This window comes from Lepidothrix coronata, unplaced genomic scaffold (assembly GCF_001604755.1).
Source record: "Lepidothrix coronata isolate B3197 unplaced genomic scaffold, Lepidothrix_coronata-1.0 Scaffold134, whole genome shotgun sequence".
Classification (NCBI taxonomy): domain Eukaryota; kingdom Metazoa; phylum Chordata; class Aves; order Passeriformes; family Pipridae; genus Lepidothrix; species Lepidothrix coronata.
In genome coordinates this window covers 728,389-748,552 of record NW_016690314.1, presented here as the reverse complement: position 1 = coordinate 748,552, position 20,164 = coordinate 728,389, and the positions used below count along the sequence as shown (strand labels likewise).

Genomic DNA, 20,164 nt, shown 5'->3' with positions numbered 1-20,164 from the left:
GACCGGGAACACACCGGGAACAGATCCCGGGGCCGTGCGGGAACGGACCGGGAACACACCGGGAACAGATCCCGGGGCCGTGCGGGAACGGACCGGGAACACACCGGGAACAGATCCCGGGGCCGTGCGGGAACGGGCCGGGAACGGACCAGGAATACAGCCCGGGTCTGTGCGGGAACGGGCCGGGAACACACCGGCAACACATCCCGGGTCTGTGCGGGAACGGGCCGGGAACTGATCCCGAGTCGGGGCACCGGGCTGTGCCCCCTGCCCCGGGAACCACTCCGGGGAATGGGCACCGGGCTGTACCCCCCCTCCCCAGCAGAGCCCCGGGTGGGTCCGAAGGGGGGACCGGGCTGTGCTTCCCTTCCCGGGGGACGCCAGCGAGGCCGCACCGAGCGGGAGCCGCGTCCGGGGAGACGCGGGAGGGGCGAGCGCCCACCGGGCACCGGCACGGCTGAGAAACTCCGGGGTTTTATTTTTTCCCCCTATTCCTCATCTCCCGTGTTCTGCCCAGCGCTGTGCCGGCAGGAGAACAAACCCTCCCAGCTCAGGGCTGAGACAGGACAGAAGCCCCCACTCTGGGCCGGGAGGGAACAGACCCCATCCCTGAAGTCCTTCCCTCCTCCCTGCCCCTCCATAGGCACATCCACCCGTGAGTTCCAGCCCTGCTCCGGGACTGCCCACCCGCAGTGCCCAGCACTGCTCCTGGGTTTGGGCTTTTTTCGGTACAAAAAGTTACTCCACCAAAGCTTTTGCTGGAAAAGCGACTGTTTGTTGTCTGAATTAACTGGTGTAAGGCACAGCTGCGCTGAGCTGGGGTCCTGGGGGACATGCTTGTGCCCTTCCAGACCGTCTGGAAGTGTTCGCTCCAGGAAATCACAGCTGTGCCACAGTGTCCTTGGATGGGGACAGAATAGCCGACAGGCCCTCCTGGCATGGCACTGAGCTGGATGGAAGGGATTCTAGTTGGCAGATAAAAGCGTGTGGAATGGGTTGTCAGGGAGCAGCTGCTTTCACGACCTTCCTCTCTGCACCTTTGTCACCGCGTGGTTCGGGGATGAGTTCAGTGCCCCTTGCCAGCTTGCTGAGATTCCATCTCTTGGTGCCAGCTTGGCCCCGAGCAGGCAGTGCCGAGTGCTGTGCCCTGGGACCAGCATCCATGGGTCTCCCAGGGCACTGGGGCACCTGCAGAACCTTCACCAGGGGGGATGCTGCCCTTTGCCAGGAAGTTTGTTGCCGGTGCTGACCTTGGAGGTCCCTCCCTGCCTGTCGGGATGAGAAGGTCAGCCTCTGTTGTCAAGGTGTAGCTCCTTGTTAGGTTAGGTTTGAACTGAGCCACTGCTGGATCCCAAGAAAAACTGTTTGCCGGGTTTTACTGAGGACTGGCTGCTCCTCGCAGGATGCCCCGGGCAAAGGTTGGTGTTTGGCAGCAGGAGTTGCTGTCTGTGCCTGGTCTGGGTGACTGGGGCTGTGTTGTGTGCTCCTACTCTCCCTGTGTCCTGCCTGACATACATGATGCTTTGAGGTGAGACTGAGGGCTTTGGGGTTCCTCCTTCCCTCCCTCCCTTGCTCCTCTTTCCAGCACTGCCACCTTCGCTGTCCCTGCTGACCCTGTTGGCTGCCTGCCGTGGCACTGTCAGTGCTTGCTGGCACGGGCAGGCACCCCCAGTGTGGCACTGCAGGGTGACCCTGCCCCTGCAAGGGGTGGCCAGGGTTTGGTGGGAGCTGCAGGGAAGGGCTCCTAGTGTGTCATGCCCAGAGACTCAGAGCAATGTGTCCCCTGCCAGCAGGTCCCTGCTGCTGATAACCCTTGGGCACATCCACAGGGTCCTGTCTGCCACAGTTCCCGTGGGGGCACCTCTGGGTGCCAGCTGGAGCACTCGGGAAGTGTGTGAGATGGAGTGGAGTGGATCCCATGGGAGTGAGAACTGACCCTTTTCCGTGGGGCTGTGTGCGGGCTGTGGGCAGGCTGGGTCTGCTACAGCAGCTCAGTTCCTGCCTTGTCTGGAGCAGGGAAGGCTGAGCAGGGCTGAGCCCCTGCCACAGCTCCAGGCTGGGTGTCCTCGTGGGAGAGAGCACAGGAACAGGGCTGGATGTAGGCAGCAAGGAGTGCTGAGCAAATTCCATGCTGTGGAGCAGAAACACACCCTGGCAAAGCTATTTCTGCACTGGACCCATCTCCCAGAAGCTTCTGGGGCATTGTCTGCAGGGAGTGGAGCAGTGAAGGCTCACAGTGGTGTGTCATAAGGCTCACAGTGCACCCCAAAAGGCTCATGGATGCAGAAACCCTCAAGCCTTCCCCAAACATGTGGCTGGATCCTCAGCTCCCCTTGGTGGTAGGGCAAAGGACAAGATGCCATCTTTATTCCACTTAAATCCATGAGGGAAAAGCACAAAGTGCCTGCAGTGGAAGGTGTAGTTCTGCTGGGAGACCCTCTCGGGGCCCCCTCTGGGCTGTGCCGAGTGTAACCCCTGTGGGGGCGAGGGGGTGGTGCCCTGGTCTGCAGGGCTCTGCTGCCCGGCTGCCTGTCTCCTCTCACCTGAACACAGCACTATAAAAAAAGAAGTCCCAGCTAGTTTGCACTTCAAAAGGGATATGAAGTGACATAATGAAAACAAGGGAAAAGAATAATGCAGGCTCTGGATCAGTGTGTGAATAATCCATGTGCAAAGACAAACGGGCGTCTCCGCAGCAGACGGCTGTTTAATTTCCTGAATCCTGAGACGGGCACTTTTTCTGGGCACGGCGTGGAGTACTGTCAGATTTTAATTTGGCTTGGCAGTGTCACACAGCCAGTCTGAGCAAGTCGGGGAAGGCAAGTCTGGAACTCATTAGGGCTTGTTGCGAGGCCCCAAAAATTTGATTTTCAATCACTGTTGGGTTTAATTATTGTTGATGTCTTGCCTAGCGCATTCTGGGATTCTTTCTGAGGAAATTAAAGCAGCATGAGTGGGACAGCGTTCCGTTTGGCACAGGGGTTGTTTGGATGAAGTTGTAAATGGAGAGTTAAAGCTGGGAGCAGAGCTGGTGCGATGGCTGGCACGGCGCTGCAGCGGGGCCAGCTGGCCGGGCGGGCACTGGGCTTGGGTACTGTTCTCACTAAACTCTGTCCCTTCTTGTCAGGAGAACAAAATAACCCACTGAGCTAAAAGCACCCATCAAAGCCAAGGTAAAGTTTGCTCAGTTAATACAAATTTTGATTCTTTAACTTTTTCTTTCTTCAGTTCTTTAGCACAGGACTTGCAAACATCTGAAGCAGCCTGTAGGACAGGACAGAAGCGTTGTTGTTGCAGGGATAAATGGGCTCCAGGTATGCTCTGGGGGCCTTGGGGAGAGGCAGGAGCTCCCTCTCCATCAGCAGAGTACCTGGATGATTGAAAACCCCTCTGCATGTATCTGCAGATGTGGATGGGAATGCTGGTAGGGACTGGGAGCTTGCCCTTGATAAAATCCAAAATTTTAGAGCTTTTAAAAACTTGAGGAACACATTAAAGGCAGCTTTTTTGTTCATGCTTTCATAAACCAGGTCCCTCGCTCAGGGTGTGCAGGTGCCTGGCTGAGCCCCGAGCTGTTCTCCAGGGCCTGGCAGGTGCCCAGCTCTGTGGGGAAGGACACTCAGCTCCCAAATAATGGGGTGCTCTGCCCAGAGATTTCCTGTGGGACACATCTGCGGAGTCTGTTGTGTCCCACAGCACCGTGAGCAGTTTGGGCAGGCAGTGGTGAGGGTGGCAGGAGCTGTGCCTGCCCAGAGGGGCTGCAGAGCCAGCACCGAGTCCTTTGAACGTGCTGCTGCTCAGTTGTGTAAACGCTGTCAGAGCTGTACAAACAGCTTCATCTCGGCTCTGGGGACTTGGACCTCATAACTTTCAACAATTACACCACTGGGAGTTGTTTGTCCCTTGCAGCCCTTTCGTGCTCATCCCTTCTGGCTGTGGTCCCTGCCAGCAGGAGCTCAGTTCCCATGGGGAGTTGGTACCTTCTCTGCAAAGCCCCCTCGTGATGGATGAGGGTCCCGGTGTTGGGGACAGGTCACACGTGCGTGGCTGGTGGCCCAGGGAGATGGCTGTGCCAGCTTTGAAAGCTGGTTTGACCGCATGGGACTGAAACTCCTGCTCCCAGAACAGCGTCCTTGTGTTGGAGCCCAGGGGAGGAAGCAGCTGTCACAGGGAAGCAGATGTTGATCTTAATGCAGAAACCTGCTCTGGGCAAGTATTTATAGACATGAAATCATAAAGCAGCACAGGGGTTAAGGAGCTTATTTTGGGACTTGGACTCAGAGCTAAATCAAGTCCCATAAAATACAATTTACAAGTTACAAAATCCCGCTGGTGCTGCAGGGAGGCAGTGTCTGGAGTATTTGTGTAGGCTGAGGTTTTTCTCTTTTTTTAAAAAGGAAATATTGTATCTCAGCCATTCAGGAAAGGCAGTACTCGGATGTCCCAGCTTGGAGCTACTATTTTATTTAGAGAAAGGGGAAGGTTTCTGGGCAGTTGTTTGCTTTTACCATCTCATCTACTCCCAATGCTTTGACTCCATCACTTGGTTATGTCAGAGGAACACAGGAAAGCAACTTCACCCAAAAGCCTGGTGGCTGGATACCTGTGTCTTGCCAGTATTTGGGGTGGCACAGCCCCTCAGCTTCTGCCTTGGGGTTCAGGGCATCACCAGCCACAAGATTCACTTGGGCTTGTTTATTTGCTCTTTCTGAAGACCTGGAAACCTGTTGCTCAAAACCATCTTACTTTATTTCCCTTCTAACAGGAAAACTTGTGTCAAGATTATGAAGCTCCAGGTAAAAAATAATTCTATCCCCTGTTTTCCTATCTCACATGCTGCCCAGTCAGTTTGGACAAGCACAGAGCATCCACAGGTGCCAGCTGCAGCAGGAGGACTGCCTGGGCTCCTGTCAGCCTGTGTCCTAATCCAGAGCACCAGGATGGAGTCAGTGAGCAGCACCTGTCCTGGATCAGGACCAGCCCTGCAGACCCAGGGCTTGGTGGGACAGCTCTGCAGTAGCTGCCAGGGCTGTTAGCTCACTGTGCCTTTCCTCTGAACTACCTCATGCCCCAGTCATTTTTTGGCATTTTGCACAGCTGGATGGGCATGTGAGGACTTTGGAGGGGTTTGGGATAGGTGGCCACATTCCATGGTCTCCTTGGAGCTGACATGGTAAGGCTGCAATGCAGGATGGGGTGAAGGAGAGGGATGGGAGGCCCAGGCCCTTGTGCCCACCTTCAGCTTTCTCCTGTTTCCTTGACTGTAAAGATCCTTCTGCTGCTGAGAGATATTTAGGACTAAATCAGCTGTTCTATGGAAATCTGATGGAAGCAGCTCCAGCAGTGCATCATGGCAGTGACTGAGCCCCCATTCCCGGTGACAATCCATCACCTTCTCCTGCTGCAGGAGGTGGGAAGGACACAGCTGGCTCTGGGCAGGTAACTGGAGGTCACACTTTAACACTTACCTGAGTGCTCTGGAACTCAGCACAGCTGCTGTTTAATTAAATTTGGGTGGGTTCTTCCTGTTCCAGGTATGTCCTCATGGCTTGGTTTGGGTTTATAATTAAGCCCAAATATCTGAAGCACTGTCTGGCTTGTGGAAAAATCTGTTCATCTGATTTTTCAGCATTTGCCTATCTCTTATCATTAATTCACACATTGTTAGTGAAGAAAGGAATGTTGCCAGCTATGTGCTCTTGGAAGAGCGAGGTATTTGCAGAGGCCCTGGTTGTTGGAGCTCTGTCATCCCGTAGGCTGGGATTTGGCAGCTCCATTGAAATAGTTTCTTCCAGTATTGGTGCCTTTTCCTGGTCTTTTTGTTGCTAAAATATAAGGCAACAAACTTCTTACTCTGCAAAGTTTAATAAGTGCTTCTGGTATTCCAGATGATACCAACCCATTCACTGGTGCCTTAAATAAATCCCATAGAGAGAATTTGAGATGAAAGACAGCCTTTTGTAAGGGATTTTTTTTCCCTGTGAGTGTGGTAATTGGAATAACTGCTTGCTCAGAATCTGGCAGGGAAACAAATTGCTTTCAGGTCATGATTACAATAGATGTTTTCTGTCTATAAAAATGAGAAGAAAATAGATCAAACCAGCCCTGTGCTGTTCTCAGAAGGGCAGTAGTGAGCGTGTGTATTGGTTAATGCACTTTTAGGGGCAGTTGTTTGCCCTTGCACAGATTTATTCCACTTGCAGATGCACTCATGGAGTCCCTCCTGAAATTCAGCATAGCTTGGCCAGCACAGACCTGCATGTTCCACTGAGCTGAGCTCTCCTGCAGCAGGTGCAGGGGATGTTTTGGACTGTTCTGTACCAGGACTGGATGTTAGTCCTGAGCACACCTGAGGCTGGACCTCACTGGGCATCAGGTGTAGTCAAGGAATGTGTTCATCTTAAAGGTCCCTTTCAGCCCAGATCATTCAGTTTGTTGGACATCAGCAGGAGGGGAAAAAATGAATAGTCAATAATAGTCAGTGTGTAAGACTGTTGGCCAAGGTCAGGTGTTCCAGGAGTGGCAGTTCTGCTGTGCCACTTCTGCTCTGGTGTGTCAGGGTGAAGTGGAAAGAAAAATCCTTAAGAGCTGATATTTTTATACTTCAGTTGGTCCAAGTGCTGTAGGTTTGCATGCAGAGTCCCAGGCTGGGAATGTCTGGAGGGAGGGATGTCTGCAGGGCTGGCACGTGTCAGCCCCATGCCATCAGACCTCGCCTCTGCCTGATAAGCAGAAGCAGCAACACCATCCCTGAGGAGCAGCAGAGCAGTGGAACCAGACGGGGCTCTGGCACAGGAGACTCAGGGAGGATCTGTTCCAGAAGAGAGGATGAGCCAAACAAACCCTGAGGGGACTCAGACTGAGCTCCTTGTTCTCCAGCAGGGACATGGGGATTTCATCCCACCCGGGGCTGGTTTGTTGGATTCCTTCAGTATCTCAGTTTTTGTCTTAATGCTCATTTAGGACAAGTGAAGTGGGTGGCATCACTTGGCATCCCCAGCAGGAGCCTGGGCAGTGTTGGCTCCAACACTGGTACCTGCAGTGAGCTCAGCTCGAGTGATCTCTGCCAGCACTTGGAGCTGGAGCAGCACTCACCCCAGGCCATGCTCAGCACTGGATCCTGAGGAACAGGTCTACAGTGGAGCTTGTTGGAACTTTTCAGCTCTCCCGTGGTGTCTCTGAGGGTAATTTCCCCCAACGGTTTGAGAGGCAGGTTCAGTGAGAAGCAGGTGACCCTCCTCCCCAAGGAATTTATTGAGAGGTTTTCCCAGATGGGAAAGCTATCTAGGAGAATGCTGAGTGAGGCAGATTGCCCATCCAAACCAGGAATAAAGGTGCTGGAGGCCAAGCTGGTCCTTTGTGAGGAGAGTTCAGAGGTCCCCGGGTTGGGTGAACAGGCTGCCTGTCACTGCTGTGTGGGACTGGGAAGGGACACTTGGGTGCCACACGTGGCTGTGTGCAATAAGGCATGACAGCAAATCTGCCTGTCTGGACCCACAATAGGAAGGAAAATGCAACCAACGGGCTTTTTGTATGTGCAGCATCTGGCGTCGTTCCTGGTTTAACTTGGATGCATTAACACTGTGTTGTTGGGTTTGGCTGATTTTCCCTGCAGCCCATGTAAGTCCAGCTTCACTTTATCCGACGGTGCTGTGCTTCCCCAGAGTTTGCAGCACTCCCCTTGTTGGGATAGAAACCTCTTGTGTTGGATGTAAACCCTTACACCCTCCATTTATTGGAAATCCTCAAGGAAATTTGAGCTGGCTTCCTATTATTATGCAAGCTTAACTCTATTATAGTCAACTAATGACAACAAATTAAGTGCTATCCATCCATATCCCAAAACTCCTCAGCAATTGTGCTGAGGAGACTGGTCCCACCCATGTGAATATTGTGAGACTTTTCCCTTTTCCATTGTTCAAGGGTCTGTTTCAGAGTTAGTTGTTAATCTCCAAAATTCTTAGCGGCTGGAGGAACCCACCCAAAGGTTCACGTGGTCCCTGAGCTCTCTTCTGCCATGGCTGTTATTTAGGGGCAGGGTATCCAATGCTGAGGCTGCAGGAGGGTCTTCCAGAGGCTGCAGGGAAGGGTTTGGACTGAGCTTGCTGTGGGTACTGGGAAGTGCTCTGACTGCAAGGAGAGGTGAAACGAGGAGTTCGGCTATGAAGGGCTGTTGTGAACTTGGAGTAACTTTTTGGAAACCAGCTTTTCCTCTTCCCTCCCTAAAAAGGAGGAGAAAACATACTTGAGGTAGTTACGTGTCTCCAGCACCGTTTTCAGTCTCCAAATAGGGAGTTGTGCAATAAGTGCTTTTGGGATCCAGAAGCCTCTGGAAGCAGGAGGGCCCCCCTTTGCTCGTCCCTCCCGGAGCTGTGGCTGTGGCAGTGTGTCCCCAAAGCCCTTTTGTGACTGGAGAGCTGTGGGTGACCTCCCCAGCAGGGAGGGATGACACTGCTGCAGGATGGATACCCTTCACCCTGCTCTTGGATCTCCCTGACACTCGTACTCTCCCCTGGCACTGAGCACAGGAGTCAGAGCAGCTGAGTCCAGCCTCGTGTCCCGTCAGTGTCTGTGGGACCAGCTTGTCCAGGAGAGGGGGTGTAACTGTCTTGGAAGTGTAACGAGCCTTTGATGGTCTTGATTAATGGCTGTGTTGGCCAAACCTGCCAAAACTCTGAACCTTATTTCAGGCCTGAGTTCCTCTGAGAATGAAAGTCCAGATTAACCTGCCAGTTGGGCTGGTGACCCTCTGGCACCCCATCACCCTCCACAGTGGCCAGTGATGCTGCTGACCAGAGGTGTCAGGGCTGAACCCTGACCTGCTTATGGCTCCTAGCCAGGGGTCCATCTCACTTGACTTTCCTGGGAAGCTCAGTGTTCCTTTCCAGAGGAGTCCTCAAGCTCTGAACCAAGATGGAGCCATGTTTGGGTTCTTTCTTTGTCACTTATCATTATGGGCTCTCTATTTTCTGGATGGCCCTGCCTTTGGCCAGTGGAACAGCAAACCATGGTATTACCAGCGTGTTCCTGAGCCTGTTCAGAGATGTTTTTGTGGGTAGAATGGCCTCTGTTTCCTATCATTTCACTACCCAAGAATTTCCTCTGCCCTGTCTTGCTTTCTCTCCTCTAACAGCAAGAATGCTCTAAGGCATGGAAAGCCAAAACAGAAATGTTGCAAGGAGTGTATATCTAGTCCTGGCGAGCAGGATTTTCTTTTCTTTAAGCAGTTTGTTGACATGGGCCTGGTTTTATCTTTTTATTTTTTTTAAGCATTACAAATGTCTTCAAACTCTTTATCTTAAGGTGATGCCAAAGTTCAGCTGCAGTTCCCGGATGGGCTTGGCCATAGGTGGAGCCTGAGATAGTTGGAGCATTTGTTTCACATTATCTTACTGGGTTTGGGTTTTTTTGCAGTGTCTTGCATATTTTTTTTAAAAGAAATCTCCTTTCATGCCTATGTGAGGAGCTGGAGCAGAGCAGTGAGCAGAAGCTCCGTGTCTGGGCAGGACGTGCTGCTGAGCGGGCAGCGGCGCCTGCTCCGTTTGGGCCCTGCACAGGGGTGGGAATGAGAGTGGCTCAAGTCTCCCTCTGCTTCCAAGGGGGTGAGGAATCACTTTCTCCTTCAGAGACCTGGCTGGGCTTTCAGGACCCTTGAGGAGACACTGCCCAGATCTGAGCTTGCAGGGCATGGCAGTGCTGCAGCTGGTGGGCAAGTGCACCCAGGCTGCTCCTGGTGCCCTGGCAAGACCTGTCTGTGCCACAGGGATGTCCCTGAAGCTCCATGGGGTCACCGAAGCAGCAGTGGGGATGAACTGCCATCTCAGCACCTTCCCCTACTGCTGCAGACCTGCCCCTCCAAGGGCAGAGAGACCTGAGCCATCTCAGGAGCCACGTATTGGCTTGAGGAACCTCCCAGTTTGCAGAGTGTTTCCCCCATGTGTTTTCCTGTAGCTCCAGACTCACATGGTGAGGAGCCTCCTGCTGCTGACACTGCAAGCAGGAGTTCCTGAGGTGGTCACAAAATCATGAAATCCTAGAATGGTTTGGGTTGGAAGGGACCTTAAAGCTTATCTAGTCCCAGCCTCCTGCCATGGGCAGGGACACCTTCCACTAGCCCAGGCTGCTCCAAGCCCCGTCCAACCTGGCCTTGGACAGTTCCGGGGATGGAGCAGCCACAGCTGCTCTGGTTGTACACTGGAGCTCCTGGTCTCCAAGGTGTGGTCTCATCCTGGCTAGAGCAGGGCAGAGGTGGGAGGGCTGGGGACCAAGTCTCCTGCACATGCCTGAAGCTGTATGTGCCCAAAAGTAATGGCTCAGACTTCCTTGGTTTTGTCTTGGAGAAATGGATCCCCAGCTTTTGTTTAGAGCCCAAAGGCCCCCGGGAGCACTGGTCAGACACGTCCATCCACCTGAGCTGGCTGTTCACCCACGGTGCTGTGGGGGAGCACCCGTGGGACCCCAGCTCTGCCCACTGTGGGCTGCAGGACACTCACCCTGCCCTTGGCAAGAGACAGCAGTGCCCAAGCCACTGCTGGCAGCATTTGGAGTGAGGAGCAGTTAACCTTGATTGAACTTGGGCAGGGAACAGGAATCATGTTTGAACAAGTAGAATAAATTACCAAGAAAGGGACTTGTTCTCACTGAAGCAAGGAAGTGGCACACGGGGTTTGTCTCCGTGTGGGGATCACTGGCTGGTGTCATCCCAAAGGGCTGAGTTCTTGCAGTGACACTTCCTTGGACTCCAGTGTCAGGTTGTTTTAGGAGGGCTTACATGCTGCTTCTTGCTACTGACTGTGCTTTTCCCTGGGCTTTTCCCCTTGTGTGTAATGAACCTTTTCCCAGTGAGTTTATTTAATCCAGATGTTTGTATTTTAGATAAACCACCACTCACAGTGTCTTGCTGATACTCAGCTTCTGTCTGACTCACTAAGATCAGAGTCAGTTAAACCCATCAGTCAGTGGGTACCTGGGACATGGCTCCAGAACTGGCAGGATTGTGAATGTTACATGGAAATCTTAGATGCCTTTATCCCTCCTGGAGAGCTGGCACATGGCTGAAGAACCAAAAATGTTCTCTCTTTCTGGATATTAGAGACAGAGTGGAGTGTTTGGGCATGTTAAGGTCATTTTTAAGATTTATTTTTATTAACTCCTGGGGTGAGAGGTCTTTTCACTGGCTTCAAAATCTTGGGACAAACTGCAGGTGGAAAATTGAGTGAAAATTACAGGTGAAAGATGAGGCAGAAGTGAACTAGCAGTCCTAGGGCACAAGGAGCTGAAATGGGCCATTTTGTACCCCTTTGTGTTTTTCCAGGATGAGCAGCCTTGTGTAGAGACTTATTAGTTCTGGGCAAAAAAAAAAGGCATGTAAAGGCCTGTCATCTACCTTAAAACTGGCAAACAAACCTCTGGTCATTTCTAGAACATCTGTTTATAGAACCTTTGTCCTTGTTAGCAAATTTTACTTGTTTCCAAATAAATGAAATGTCTTTCCTGAGTGCCATCAAATAACCTCATCCTCCTGAAGCTGCAGAATGAGTTTGAATGTCAGAGAAGACCGTGGGGTGCCCCAGATCCACGCAGGAGCTTTGAGGACCCTGGGAGCTGGTGCTGGAAGTGGGGCAGGTGGATGCAGAAGGAAGGAGGGCTGAAAGCATCTTCACTGGCTTCACACCCGGGCAGAGCTGCAGAACCTGGAGCTGGACAGAGCTGGGGCAGCACAAGGGCCCCACAGGACTGGGGAGCAGCATCTGTTCTTTCACCTGTTCTTTTACTGCTGTTGATCCCTCCCTTTGAAAATAGGTTTTGGCAAGAGCAGCCTCTGCCAGTGTAACTGGTAGTGACTGAAATAGTGTATGATCTTGTAATGAAAGACTGTCACAGCTCGGAGACACACATAGAATGGGCTCAGATTCTGTGGGCAGGCACCAGCCTTCCCCAGCACTGGAAACCTGTGCAGCCTTACCTGTGCTTTGCTGGAGTGTGAGCCCTTGAGCTTGTCCCAGGACCAGGGAGTTGGACATTGATGATCCTCGTGGGTCCCTCCCCAGTCAGGATGTTCTGGTATTCAGATGGGCTCTCAGGGTGTGTACAGGTCTTGAATAGTCAGTGCCTAGAACAAGGGAGATTAAAGATCTTCCATAAAAGCTCAATAAATGGGAGCAGGGCCCAAAAAGGGACTGGGAGGTGCGAACCCTGTGCATGTCATGAGCCCTCATGGGAAATGCAGACTGTGAGGTCCAGAGTGGTCAGAAACCTGCATGGGAGGTCAGAAAGCTCCCCCTGGCAATGCCTTGGGACTGAAGGTGGTGTTTTTTGCAGCGGTGGATGGTGGGTTAAGCCCTGTGGTTTGATCTCTGACTGCTCAGACTTGGATCTGCTAAGCTGGGGTGACCGTGGTGCTGCCATTGCTCCTGCTGGGCCTGGGACGGTCCTTTTTTTCCTTCAGCTCATTTTTACAGGGAACAAACGTGTCTTTCAAGCAAGAGCCTGACAGTTCCTGTATAAACATCCAGGCTGAGATAAATCCAGCGTCTCGTGGTGTCACCTCGCCCTGGTGCCTCCTGCAGCACTTTGTTTTTGTCTCCTGCCATTCCCTCCTGCGTTCTTCATGTTCAGAAAGCTGTGTTTGATAAATTCATGGGACAGACACTGAAACAGGTTTATTTGCCAATGGTATTGGCTCCTGGTGTGGATTTTTGCTCTTGTCTCTCCTGTTGGGAGGTTGTTTGGATGTCTCTGCAGCAGTGAGTGCCCATGGATATGAGTGGCTTTTTTCTGTGTTCAGTGAGCAGCACAAAGTGCAGCACAACTGCATCCCTGCATCCCCCATGTCCCCCCCTCACCTCCCCAGAGCCTTTCCACTGTTTCCTGTTCACTGTGGAAGTCACCCATAAAGCCCAGTGCTAGAAGCATGGAAATGTGCCACATGCCCAAAATACCCTTGGAGAAAGACCAAGGAGGTCCCAGCTGCAGTAAAACAAGTTTAGCACCAGGTTATGGTAACACACCTCCATGTCTCCTGTGTGATCTGAATTGCACAGATCCATGAGGAATACATGACCTGTACAAACTGAATCAAAATCACCTTTAAATGAGACCTGAGGTCTCAGTGGACGAGGTGAAGGTGGCTGCCCAGTGTGGCCATGTTCACTGGCTTTGATGTGCCACCCCCTCCATGCTGTTCCATTTTCCCTCACTTTGAGATGAACACCCTCATCCCAAGCATCCCTAAATGAACGTGTAGTGGGGCTGCATGGACATGGTCAGTTGGCATCTGGGAGGTTTGAGGCTTCATGGGACATAAGGAATGGCTGAAGAAGTCAATGTCTGAAGGACAAAGCACACTCTCAGTGCTCTGTCTGGGATAACCCCTGAGGATAAAGCCTCTCCAACAGGGTGTCCTGCTCTTTTGCAGATGTCGGGGAGCCAGCCGCAGATGGGGAGAGCTGTGCCCTGCCTGCGCTGCCGAGGGACCTGCATGGGCTTCGAGCCACACTCCTGGAGGTAATGTCCTGTCCTGGAGGGGCCCTGCCTGGCCATGTCCTTGGGTCCTGTTGGTATTCAGCCTCTGGTGACTCTGAGAGCAAAGTAGAGATGCTGAGCTGAGGGGATGCTCATGCCCCTGCTCTCCATCCCCCTCCTCCCTGCTCCTGCTCTCTTATTCTTTGGGTTCAAATCTCATCTACAAGTGTTTAAAGCGAGCTGAGGCTCCATGCAGTGGGTTTGTCCCACTTTTGCTATCACTCTGCAGCCTGCTGTGCTTGGCCAGCCCCCCAGTGCCCTGCACTGTGTGTGTGCCAGAGCACAGCCCCCTGCCTGCCACACGCTGCCCTCTCAACTTGTTTGGGAATACTAAAAACAAACAGCCCTGCTGGCTGTGGAGGCAGGGAAGTGCAGACCCAAATGACAATCCCACGTGGTCAGGAGGAGCTGTGCTCAGTGCCTGGCTGTCACCCTTGTCCATGGGCTCAGAGCTGGGGTGTGACCAAGAGCCACAGGCTCAGTCTTGGTGCTGTGTCTGGTCCCGTCCTGCCTCCTCCCAGCTGAAATGCTGTGCTTAGTGCCAGAACGTCTCATTTGAGATTTCATCTTCAATATTTCCTTTTAAGAGCACTAATTGAAGTGAATAGCCACTGGTGGCAGTAGCTGGTGGGAGCTGCCCAGGCCAGCGTGCCCTGCTCGGGGCAGGGATGGGAGGCTGCTCCCTGCCCTAACAGGACAACAAAGGGGCTTTCAAATGGAAGGCAGCCCTACATATGTCACTAATTAAAAGAGAATTAGTGCCCCCTGAGCTGCCTTGCAACACTGGGCTCCTCTCTGTGTGCCTGCAGAGCTCCGGGGTCTGTATGTGTGCGTAGCAGCAGCACAGGGAGCCTGTGGCCCAGCTGTGCTGGCTGCAGCTGGAATGCCTTGGACACTGTCAGCTCCCTGTTTTGATACCTCAGCTGGGTGGAATCCAAACTTTAAAACACTCACTTGGTGGAAGAACTACTTTTTTTTTTGTTAATTGACTCCATTAGAGGCTGGTTTGACTCATTCTTGCTCCAGGATCCTGCTGAAATCCTCAGGATTGTGTCAGAATTACTTTGTCCCTTTTGTTACTAGTGTTTGGTGGCAATGCTGGCCAGCAGACAGACATTTGTCTGTGTGATTTATAGCTATTACAGTTCAAATTATAGTCAATTTAGCATCAGTTCCTTCTAGCAGTCACTTTTTTAATGCCATGTAAAGCTTCATAAGAGGTGAGGCTGGTGCTGGGCCATTGGAGTCTGATGAGGAGACTGATCTCCAGTTTAATGATGCTTGAAGGGGTTTTTGAAGTTCAGGGGAAGCAGCAGCTCCCCACAGGTGGGAGTTTTTGTAGTGACAGGACAAGGGAGAATGGTTTCACACTGACAGAGAACAGAGTTGGATGGGATATGGGAAGGAATTCTTCCCTGTGAGGGTGGTCAGGCCCTGGCACAGGTTGCCCAGAGAAGCTGTGGCTGCCCCATCCCTGGGAGTGTCCAAGGCCAGGTTGGATGGGGCTTGGAGCAACCTGGGCTAGTGGGAGGTGTCCCTGCCCATGGCAGGGAGTGGAACTGGATGAGCTTTCATGTCCTTTCCAACCCAACCCGTTCCATGAATTGTACTGAGCCTTCTGTCCTGCAGTGTGACCCTGGGCTGGGTTTAACCCCTGGAAGAGGCTGACGCTCCGTGACCCCCCGCCTCCCACAGCCCAGCTCACACCCAGAGGGTGATGTCTCTTGTGGCCCACAGGAAGATCTGCAAGTCGTGCAAGTGCAGCCAGGAGGAGCACGGCCTGAGCTCGGAGCTGGACGATGACCGCAAGGTCGGGCGCCTGCTGGCCGACTCCAGGTACTCCTCGCTGACCGCGCGGCTCAAGGGCGGCGACGGCGTCCGCGTCTACAAGAGGAACCGCATGATCGTCACCAACCCCAACATCTCGGGCAAGGACCCCACCTTCGACACCATCACCTACGAGTGGGCTCCTCCGGGGCTCGCCCAGAAGCTGGTAAGGCTTCATTTCATCCACGGCCTGTTGGGTGGGTCGCTGAGTCGGGAACAGAACTCAGCTCTGGAATAGTTATTGGGGAGAAACGGTAAATCCTGGTTTGCCTCAGAGAGCAGAGATGAACAGAGCACTCTGTGTTTTGGAAAACCATATGAATAAGCAGAGTAGGTAGGAGAGGGGGATGGAATGCCTTTGGGGTTTATAGGTTGGTTTACATTTCTAGGAGAAGTTTTAATGGAGTTTACAAGTAGAGAGCTCAGTCTGTTGGTAAAGCTCATATCTAATAAAAGCATTGCTGAGGAGAGATCCCATCCCTGCTGTCCTACAGCCCTGCACAGCCCACATCAGCATCTGCCAGCTCCAGGCAGGATGTGGGAGCAATTCCTCCGGGCCTTCCTGGGGTGTCTGGGCTGGGCAAGCAGAGGAGCGGGAAGGGGTTTGACTTCTCCTGGTGGTGGGCAGTGTGGAACTGGGTGGGCAGCTGGGTGGTTGTGCCCCAGGGCCCCCCATCTCCTGCTCACAGGGAGCATCCCTTCGCTGCTGGAGGATGTCCTCCCCTGGGGCAGTGGGCTCAGAGCCTCCATTCCCAGGGCTCCTCACACTCCCTTTGAAGAGTAGCAGCAGCCCAGCCCTGTTCCAGCAGACTTGTGGAGCTTCCTGCCTCCAGGAACAGGAGCAGGAAGGCTTCTCGTGCCAGGGCATGTGAGCCTGGAGCAGAGCTGAGCTCTGTGCTGAGAGTATCCTGCTTGCATGGGCAGGAGCTCTGCCCACCTCTGCTGCCAGAGGAACCCCTCCCAGATCCAGCTCTGGAGCTAGGAATTTTTTTCCTTACAGTTAAACATAATCTGGCCCAAATAAAAAATATTTTGTAAAGAGAACTCAGGATAAAAAGAGTGTGGTCCTGTGCCAAGGCCTGGATCTGAAACCAAGCCCCCAGCCCTGCTCCACCTCCCTCCCCTGCCCAGTTTCCTTCCGGACAGGCTGTGTGGGAAGGGATGGAAGTGGTTTTCGGTGTGTGGAAGTGTGAGCCAGCAGAGCATTTCTTGAAGGAAAGCATTTAACTGGCTTTTCACTGTGCTGTGGTATAAAACCATTCTGTATTCCACTGTCAGGGGTGGGCAGGGAAGAGCTTCTGCTCCTCGGATGACACAAATAGCTTAAAGCTGCTGAAACTGCAACCAGATTTTTTTGAAAAAGAACTGGGGATACAAATGTGGAAGTGCAGCTGCAATTCCCAGGGACAGACTGGTTAACTCTCCCTAAAACCCAGCGGCCCTCAGCCCGTTGGACAGGCTGACTGGGGGGTGTGAGCTCTGTACTGGGGATGCACAGGGGGCTAATTGGAGCAGCACTGGGCTTAACGAGGGGCCGTGACCCTGGTGCCCCCCTGCTCCATTGTGTGCCCGCAGCCACCTCTGCCCTCCCTGTGCTCTGGGGATAGCTGGCCCAGCAGGAATGTTTGTGTGACCGGTGTTAGCCTTCCACAGGTCCCAGGGGGAATCAGGGAGCTGGTGAGGGATGGGCAGAACAATGATGGTGCTCTTCCCCCAGCCTGGGATTTCTGGGGAACCTGGGATCCGTGGTGGCTGCAGAGCAGTGCTGCCAGTGCCTCGGGCAGGGCCGGCTCCTTGCCCTGAGGGGTGCCCAAACTCTGTGGCTTCTGGGCTGATTTCATCTTTCATGGCCCTGCACTCTCTCCCTTGGGAGTGTGTGTTTGGAGTGACCCTGAATGCAGCCCCATGGGAGCCCAGGGGTACTGGGGAGTCTGGGGACACAGGGGGGCCCTGGAGATCCCAGCTCTCCTCTTCCTGCAGCATCCAGCTCCATCCCTGCGGTGCTGGCAAGGGGCAGCTCCAAGGGTACAAAATATTTCTGTTTAGGTTTTATAGAAAGAACTCAGGGTAAAAAGGGCAGATGGGGAGCATGGTCCTGTGCCAAGGGCTGTGTCCAAAAACAAGCCCCAACCCTGACCCACCTCCCTGAAGGTGGGGGGTCAAAAACTTTATGAAAGCTTTTGATGTCTTTATCGTGCCTGGATGTGCTGGAATATATCTTGGTTCAAATAAACAACGTTCAGGAGCTTGGAGACAACGTTGATAAATTTTGGCTTGAAGATCAACTTGACAAATTTTGAGAAGAGCTGGATGTCAGCCACTCTCGGGATAGTTTAAAGGGGATTTGTGCCAAAAAGCTGTTAGTGCATAACTACCTCGCTCCAGTGGTTTCCTTCTGAAGGCAGGCTGCAGACTTGGGATGGCTTTTAACCTCGCTGGGCTGAAGTGGTTGGTCGATAATAGGAGGAAGTTCAGAGCACATTCTCATTAAGCGGTGCCTGGAGAAGTCATGAAGTGGATACTCAGGGTCCCTGGGGAGAGGGAGAAGAACAGGTCATAAAATAGCTCCAAAATCAGTAGTGAACAGTGAAATCCTAAAATGCTCTTCCTTAAAATTACCTGCACCCAGGCAACGTAGTGAAGCATTGACTGTAACAATATGTGGTAGCAGCAGATGTAGCAACTTTTTATTATCCTTCATGTCAATGTTTGGTGTCAGGTTGGATTTTTTTTTCCCTTATCTTTTCTCTGGACACATTTGATGACATCTGCAATTATATCTTCAAGCATTCCCTTGATCAAGAAGTGACATCCCATCACATGTTGGGGCAGATATTGAAACCTGTCCCTGAGCAGGCTTTAAGGAAGGCTCGAGGTTTTGCTTTTCTCGCTCTTGGCACAGACACTTTGTGTTGGGAATGGAGAGGCTGCACTGGAACAGGAGGCTCCAGGTGCCCACGCTGTTCTCCTGTGTGTGAGTGCTCATTAGTCTTGGCACATTGGTAGTGGGTTAAGAATCTTTCCCATTCAGATCCCACCATGTCACTGCTCTGCTGGAGCTGGTGCTGTGGTGAGGGCAGTGCAGGACAGCACGTGCTGTCCTGGTGTCCCTGGTCACACAGCAGCAGGTTTGGTTTTCCCTTTGCAGTTGTTGGATACTGTCGGCAGTGCCTGTGTGAGCCTGGGAGGAGCTGTCAGGGAGTTCTTGTCCCTTTCTCCTGCCATTCCTATTAGGATTCCTCACGCCTGTAAAAGCCATTAGTGCACCGGATCACTCCCCCAGCATCCTGCAGTTCTCCAACCTGCTGTTCCTGAGCAGCCCCTTCTTCCACAGAGCACCAGCCTTCCCAGGAAACTGGACATCAGCCCTGCCATTGCACAGGGACACAGTGTACTGAGTTGTGATGTCTAATATCCCAGTGTACAGTGATTTTAACTTACACCCCAAGGTGCAGGGAAGAAACCCTGCTTCCATTAAATCATTATCTGTTGCTAGTTTCCTCTCAGGAATTCTGCCTGGCAGCACTGTTCTCTGGCTCAGAGTAGCCCAGGTGGAAGGGACTTGGAAGTTTTTCCCAGGGTGATGAGTTGTTCGGTGCTGTACAAACATTTCTGTATTTAAAAGCCTGGTCTGAACCAGCCCATGTGCCACAAACAGTTAAACCTCTCTGCTAATTCTTTTTAAATTGAGTTCCCAAGTGCTGACCCAGTAAGAAGCAAATCTAATGCAGCTGGATGTTGGTCTGACAGGGAATGGCAGGGAGCCAACTGGCCGCCCTGTCACTCTTCACACTACAATAGCAAAAATGCCGGAGTGGGAAACTCCCTTCCCTTATCCCCAGTCAGAGAAGTTAACTGTGCAGCCCCCACATCCCACAAGCACTAACCCAGCCTGGGACAGAGATGGGCTTACTCTGACTTTAAGGTAATGGCAGTTGAATTGGAGACTTTATTTTGGATATTGTCTTGGCATTTCCTTTCCATATCACAGGGCACTGGAGACCAAATACCTTCCCTCTGCTGGGAAGTCAATAGAGGGGTGGAGTTGGTGCCTGTTGATGTTCCAGACCCTACTTTTTCCTGTATGAAGATAATATTTTTATCTTTGATAAAATATCCCCTTTATTTGATAAAAGGGGATATTTTACTGTAAACTGTGCTCTGTGCAGCCCTGGGGGCTCTGGGATGGTCCAGGTACAGCCCCTTACCCACTCCCTGCAGCTCTCGCTATCCTAGCACAAGGCAGAAGGAAACTGGTCTTGGATTTTGATGTTTATGAGCTTTTAGACTTTTCAGCAACCTTGTCAAATTACACAGAAAAGTATCCTGGTAGTGCCAGCAAGGGAGGGTGTGTTGGGATCTGTGTGTGAGCCAGCAAAGCAGGTCTGTCCGTGCTGCTTTGCTTTCCTTGGCAGGCTGGGTTTTGTTTGAAACAAAACAAAACCTCTCCAAAAACAGGCAACCTGTTTTTGAGGATGAAGTGATTAAGTACAGCCTGCCTGCCACTGGCATCAGAGCCAGTTCAGCCTTTTATTTCCAAACTGTGGGGTTAAAACACCTCAAAGGGAGAAGGGAGGGGAAGGGTCACGTTTTCTGCCACCACTCCATAAGATGAGCAGAGCGTCCCACACCAAGCTCGTGCTTCCCTGCCACAGACAGCTCAGAGTAACTGGGTCTGTCCCTGTCCCAGGCCATGCAGTAACTGGTCTCTCCCCATCCAGGCCATGCAGTAACTGGTCTCTCCCCATCCAGGCCATGCAGTAACTGGTCTCTCCCCATCCAGGCCATGCAGTACATGGAGCTGATCCCGAGG

General features: G+C 52.5%; 1 protein-coding gene across 2 annotated transcripts in view; it reads left to right on the top strand.

Annotated features, from left to right (window-relative positions):
- Positions 1–20,164, top strand: part of LMCD1 (LIM and cysteine rich domains 1) — a 27,278-nt gene that overhangs the window by 491 nt on the left and 6,623 nt on the right. Inside the window, exons 1-3 of one of the 2 annotated variants that reach the window (XM_017827122.1) lie at positions 991–1,528; positions 13,418–13,506; positions 15,262–15,517. In XM_017827122.1, coding sequence (XP_017682611.1) covers positions 13,418–13,506; positions 15,262–15,517 — 345 coding nt within the window. In that variant the 5' untranslated portion in view covers positions 991–1,528. Of the gene's footprint in view, positions 1–990; positions 1,529–13,417; positions 13,507–15,261; positions 15,518–20,164 lie in introns of those variants that run through there. The other variant, XM_017827121.1, reaches the window with a different exon arrangement.